The sequence below is a fragment of the Gekko japonicus genome, unplaced genomic scaffold (genome assembly GCF_001447785.1).
Source record: "Gekko japonicus isolate JY-2015 unplaced genomic scaffold, Gekko_japonicus_V1.1 scaffold230, whole genome shotgun sequence".
Lineage (NCBI taxonomy): Eukaryota > Metazoa > Chordata > Lepidosauria > Squamata > Gekkonidae > Gekko > Gekko japonicus.
In genome coordinates this window covers 186,371-193,310 of record NW_015161410.1, presented here as the reverse complement: position 1 = coordinate 193,310, position 6,940 = coordinate 186,371, and the positions used below count along the sequence as shown (strand labels likewise).

Sequence of the window (6,940 nt, the reverse complement as noted above, 5' to 3'; positions counted from 1 at the left end):
CTCTCCCTCCCTCTCTCCCTCTCTCTGGCAGCAATTTTATATAAGAAACAGGCACAATAAAGAGATGTCAGTCTTTTGGTATATCTTAGCCTCTTTATATATTTTTGCTTTATTCAATCAAGATTTCGAAGGTAAATGAATTTACCAGTTAATGCCTTGGATCCACCAGTGCATTTCTGGCTCACATCAGAAGTGACGAAGACATGAATCCCAGTCATTAGACACTTTCCTGGCTGTAATATTTTAAGAATGAATGATGAACAATATGTTACTTCCATAGCAGGCCTTGCAAAGTTTCCTATAACTGAAAACCTGACAAAGAATTACCATCTTTCAAAATAGCCACACTGAAGGAAAGGAACTGGGGCAGATGGATAGCTTTTTATATTGGAAAGAATGACATGCATTACCCATCCTGCAACTCAAAGAATGCTCTTCTGGTCTAGCGATGGTCATATCCAGCTGCTCTGTACCACTAAAAATATAATCTTGCCACAAGGAACGACTCTTTGTTTGCACAAAGCCAGCTATTTCCAACTACTGTTGTTACTGCTGCTATATAGTTTGCGGGAAGGAGATAATCAAAAACATGCCGTGCCTTAAAACATCACTTACAGCAGTTTAAAGGCATTACAAAGAGAAATATTAAAGCCCTTATCCAGGGCCACCTCTAGACTGTTCCAGGGAATGAGCATCTTCAGCACCCACCCCCTCTGTTTCTACAAAATTTAAATGCCTTTTTATAGTGACATTTAAAACCCACTTCAATGCATAACCTACATGCATGATTTATCCCAGTCATGCATGATGATACATTTGCATACCAGGATCTATAAATCTATGTTCATTCGTGCCACGTATAAACAAATAAACACAGATTTCTTTCCTCTACGCTTAAGGATGCTTTTAAATTTGAAGAATAATTGAAATGTACTAGCATAAAGCCATCCAACTATACACTAAAAATTTGGGAGTACCAGTAGTAAAGAGTGCTACAGCAGATGACATCGCTGAATCTTAATATAATAGGTACCATAACACTCTCTCTCTTTCTCTTGACAGACAGACAGACAGGCAGGCAGGCAGACAGACAGGCAGGCAGACAGACAGACATAGATACATATAATCTATTTACTGAAAAGTTTAAAAAAAATTAAAATGAGACTCTTGCTTGCTGTTTACAAAAGAAATGAAGTTGTTACCTATAATACCGGTGTTACTAATTTCATAATTCATAGAGTACAGAGATCTGAAGGCAATGCTCTGGGAGAGGAGGAATCACTGGAACACTATATCACCCTCACAAAAGGAGGCTTTTTACTGAAAAGATCTGAAGGACACCCAACAGCTCTAGAACATTTCATCACCTCAATGAGCCGGTCACCAGCCTTCAATCTCCCATCTTGAATAGCTGCACCTCTTGGAAGGATGTTTTTCACGTAAATCGGAGCAGAGCCGCCAATAGGAACATCTCTGGAAGTGATGCTGAATCCTAGGCCTTCTGTGCCTGCACAAATGATTTTAAAATGCTGTTAAGTTTCTTATGCTCAGATGTTTATGATTCCCTAACAAAAAAAAGGTAAAAGACACACAAACCATACACCCCCACCAGTATTTTCAGATCACTAGGAAGAAACATACCACCACTGAAGTCATCATTATAAATAAGTGAACATAAGTGAGCCCCTCAAAATTATCAAAGTTTACAAACCTTAACCAGCTGTACAATCAACTGTTTCTGGAGAAGTTTCCCACCAATCTCAAAAATCACCAACCTTCAACTTTACAGTTTGAGTGAAAAATCAAGTCAATGTCGAGTAAACAGTACACAGCACATGTGGAATAAAGTTCTGGCTTCTCCATTCTCCTGATTGCCAATTTTCATTAGACCTGCAGAGGTCCATCAGTGGCTATTAGCCACAAGGTATAGATAGGGGCTCTGGGGCAAGTGATGCTCTGTCTTCTTGGTGCTAGGGGGGGTCAACAGTGGGAGGGCTTCTAATGTCCTGGCCCCACTTGATGGCTATTTCTGGCCACTGTGTGACACAGAGTGTTGGACTGGATGGGCCTTTGGCCTGATCCAACATTGGCATCTCTTATGTTCTTATATGTTCTTAAGCCTGGTACCTTTATCAGTTTTCGAAGGTCTCCTCCACTTATAACCACAAAAGTTCACCCCGTGGGTCTGCTACTTATTGTTAACTTAGCTGCTTTGTAGATGAGCTTATTTTCACTCTATCATTTCTGTATTCAGTTATGGAAACCCAAGTGCAAAATTCTTAGGAAAAAAAATTAATACAAATCCTTCTGCTTAACTTCCTAGCTTAACTACCCAAATTTATAGCCCAGCTTAGCCCAAGCTCTTTGGGGCTTGGGAGCTAAGCAGGGTTGGCCATGGTTAGTACTCGGGATTGGAAACCTCCAAGAAAAACTGAGGTTGCTATGCAAAGGAACACAACAGCAAAGCACCTCGGCTGGTCTCTTACATGGGACACCCTGGAAATGGGGTTGTGAATCGACATGTTCTTTTTCTTCCACATCAAGACCTAGTCCTCATTTTACACATTGTACATGTATATTAGGAGCTGCGGTGGCTCAAGTGGTTAAGACGCTGAACTGCAGGCTGTGGAAGGTCGGTAGTTCAGCAGTTCGAGACCCGAGTGTGCCAGGTGATGGAGTGAGCTCCCATCTCTAGTTCCAGCTCCTGCCAACCTAGCAGTTCAAAAGCAAGAAATTGCAAGTAGATAAATAGGTACTACTTCAGTGGGAAGGTAACAGCGTTCCGTGTACCTTGGTGTTTAGTCATGCCGTCCACATGACCACGGAAACGTCTTCGGACAGCGCTGGCTCTTCGGCTTTGAAACGGAGATGAGCACTGCAACCCTAGAGTCGGACTCGACTGGCTTTCGAGCAAGGGAACCTTTACCTTTACCTTTACCTGTATATTAGACTTAGCCGGCTTTTGCCAAGTTTCATAGGTATGAGCATGTAAAATCCAGCACATCCTTAGAAACAAACTCTACTGAGAGTCATTTCTTTTCCCAATCACTACTTCCAATACCTTAAAGAAATACAGACAACATGTGCATGCTGTTCAGACTATAGAAGAGGTACATGCATTTAAGAATGACCCACCTACACATTCAGTCACTGAGTTTTGTGCATTAATTCTTAGATTATTGGAATCGCTGACCCACCCATGTCCTTATCAATGGCTAGCCATTACCACAAGACACTTTTAAAAATTGTGCCCAGAGAAAATCTGGAGCACTTGAAGACAGCATGCTACTGCTGAAACTGGAGGTTTGCTACATGGTGATCTCTGCAGAAAATGTACCATTAAATACGACAACTGTTCTAAAGAGATGCAAGCAAATGTGGCAGGCTGAGAAGATTGCTACTAAACATAAACAAACAAAACAAAGCATGGCAATGTATGGCACTGAGTTACAGCCACCTGCCTACTGATCATTTATGCTAAAAGAAAAGAAAAATGTACAAAAGTTTCAAGTTCGTGACGATGCTCACAGGGAAGTATTACTTCACAATTTGACACCTGAGCAAGAAGCAGAAAACCCCACTCCTCCACTTGCAGCTGCTGGATGACCTTGGGCAGGCCATAGTTCTGGTACAGCTGTTCTCTCAGAGCTCTCTCAGCCCCACCTACCTCACAGGGTGTCTGTTTTGGGGAGGGGAAGGGAAAGGAGTTTGCAAGCCACTCTGAGACTCAGAGTGAAGGGTTGGGGTATAAATCCAGAAGAAGGGGAGCCATGCATGGCTGGCTCTGAGTCAGCAGAAGACAGCAAACAGGCTGATGAGCTGCAGGCTGACCAAGACTTGCCACCAACAGCTGATCCAGAGCTGCCACCACACAGCCCGGATGCAGCAGGTCAGACTCAGGTGATTAGGACCAGTCCACAAGGCTCACCTCCACCCTTTGAGTGCCGGAGACAGAAGCTTAGAAGGGAGCTGCAAGCAAGGAGGCATACACATCTCCTGGCCTGTTGCCAGCTGCTTGCTGATGACAGCCTGGAGTAGCCGCAGCAGTATTCCCAAGCAGCTGGCTGCTAACAAGGGCTTGTTAGGAAGTGCCTATAAACCCAGTGCTGGGAGCCTGCATGTTGTGGAAGCAACATGTTTTTGACTCAGCAACGGCAGCTCTGAACTGTGCTCCTGTGACCCTTGGACTGGCTCTTGAGTCTTCCTCCCCGCACTCGTGAATGACCTTGGACTGCTGGATCTTGCTTCCTATATAACATTCTGAACTGGACTCTGCTTGCTCGGTAACTGACCTTTGGACTGAACTTTCTGACTCTGACTCTGGAATTTGGCTTAGACTGACCCTAGATTCTAGGGTTGCCAAACCCCCCAGTTTGCCAGGGGTCCCCCGTTTTTTGGGGGGTTCTACCCGCCGTCGGCCAGATGGCTGGCGGGGGGAAGCCCCACCCCCAACACCCACAGCCACCCATCTCTCTCCCTTTAAGGTGTGCAACCCGTGTTTCATCCCAAGCGCGAACTCCGCAAGCTTGCAGGGAAAAGCCAGCTTCGTTCTTAAAAGGGAAACGCAGCTGCTCTTAAAGGGGAAACGCCGGCTGCCGGCTACTTTAAGTGCAGGAAACCTGCATTTCTGGAGATCCGGCGCACAGGCGGGTGGGGGGGGGTGGCAGACACGTTGGGGATGCCCCACCCCCTCCAGGAACGCCCCCAAAGTCCCCCGCTGGGGGTGGAAGATGGACTTGGTAACCCTACTAGATTCTGACATTTATTATGCTGCATACTAATTTGCTGCTATTAACAGGTTTTACCAATCACCATCATCCAGTCTTAGCTATATTTATTGCTCAGTTACTTATGTTTCTTGAATCTAACTAGCCCTTCCTGGCAACTAACCCTTCCCGCCCTCTAACTATATATATAAAGGTTGGTGACTTCTGCCTCAATGCATGCACATGAAAGTTTATACCTGGGAAAAAACTTTGCTGGTCTTAAAGGTGCCGCTGGACTCAAACTTTGCTCAACAACCCAAATAAGATGGTATGCAAATATTAGTGTCCTAATCTTATTGCAGCACAAGGCAGTCCCCTGACTCAAAGTTCCTTCCTTGTCAGCAGAGCTCACAAGATATTTTATAAACAGCACATCAATCTCTTCTGCCCCCAGATCTTGCATGTTCGAAATTCAGAGGGTTGATAAACCTTGTGCTATTCCAACAGCTGAGGAGGCTTTTATTTTATATATAAAATATCCTCAGAGCTGCTAAGATGAGGAAGTAAATTTAAGTCCTCTAGTGCAATGGGAAGCTTAGAGCAATGCAATATTTGTACCTTCTCAGGGTTGTTGGTATTCAAATATATACATTTCACATTTTGTAATCACACTTTGCCATATTCAGAATTATGCTTCAAAAGACCTAATTTTAGATCACTTTTGTGTGGATCTATTTGTCCATATTTTTTGTAGACTGTTACTCCCATTTTTAATGTTGCTTGCAATAAAACCTGAGATTCTATTGCTCTGCACTGTAGTCATCACAGGTACTGTTTTCAGAAGATAAAAATAACAGGATTCGGGGGAAAGAGCAAATGGATCATCTAGACCAAAATCTTTCTTCCCCACAGGAGGACTTAGGTGATATGCATAATTGCCCCAGGCACCCCACAGTGAAGATAACAGCACTGAGTTTTAACTAGTTTATTTTAATCATTAGTTATGCAGATCTACGTCATACTACTAAATATGCTGACATATTTAAATGAGCGGGCTGCACTGGACAGCCTGACAGCGGCTGCCTTTGTTGGGCAGGCCCAAACTCAGTCTGTGTTTTCCGCTGGCCTCATCTATCAGAGCCTGTCCACAATGTGCTGAGAGGTGTCCAGCTCCATCATCTCCCCTGATGCATCACGTGGCTGCTACCAGGTTCAGAAAGACGTTGCTCAGCACTGAGGGCACTCCTTCCCAGCCTCACCCCACCAGTGATGCACTGTTCCAGACACACCCTCCATTGCTGCTAATGCCTTTTAGGGTATTTGCTGAACATCCCTACTTATCGTGATCAGCCTGCCCTAAACTTTTTATGGCCTAAAGAGTACAAAGACCAAGCCTATATAACCACCTCTATCATGACATCACAAAGCAGGTTTCTCAACCTCTATCATGACATCACAAAGCAGGTTTTTAAAAAAGGCTTCCTCGATAGACAAACCAAGGAAACCCCCAAAACTCCTGCTTGGCCCCAAAGGCAACTGGCTATCCCTGCTATGTTAAAGGCAGGGTGGTTGGGTCAGTAGCCAGCAGCAAAAGCCTGCATGGAAGAGGTGTGGCACAAGATACGTGGCACAATCGCACCTCCTTATTTTCTGCTTCAAAATATGGCTACCCAATTAAGTCTTGTCCCTTTCTTGTCTCCAACAGGGGCCAAGGCAAACTCATCCTGGCTGGCATTAATGCTGGCCACCAGAAATTCCATTTTATACTACTAGGATTCAAGATGGGGGGGGGACCTCCTTAAAACAGAGTGTGTCTTTTTGAATTTGAACGAGTTATCCTGGAGCAGAAACTTGAATTAGATTACAGATAATCTAGCCTTTCTCAAAGGAATGTAGGTTACACAGGCATGCCTCCAGAGAGACAAATAATGAGAAAAAATGCAGCAAATGGGAATATAATAACCCAAACATACATCAATTCTTATTGTAATCAAAGTGTTTTATATCTAAAAAGAGCACAAGGGGGGTGGGGAAGCAAGAATGACATTTTTGGTATTCTGTTCTCCTGAACATACATGGCTGTGTCCTGCACAACTCGTAATAATGGCTGCATCCTTCACCAAAACATGATTCATGGTCACCCGTGTAAATCTTTGGCTACTATGGGCTTCATGCATCGGATTGAATTCCAGCTCCCAGTACCATGGGTGCTACTGGTTAGAGAAGAGAATTGC

General features: G+C 44.1%; 1 protein-coding gene across 1 annotated transcript in view; it reads right to left on the bottom strand.

The window, feature by feature from the left end:
* Positions 1-6,940, bottom strand: part of PARD3 (par-3 family cell polarity regulator) — a gene marked incomplete at its 5' end in the record, with an annotated part of 471,015 nt that overhangs the window by 284,789 nt on the left and 179,286 nt on the right. The window contains one exon of the mRNA XM_015426744.1: positions 1,368-1,507. Within this exon, the coding sequence (XP_015282230.1) occupies positions 1,368-1,507 (140 nt within the window). The remainder of the gene's footprint in view (positions 1-1,367; positions 1,508-6,940) is intronic.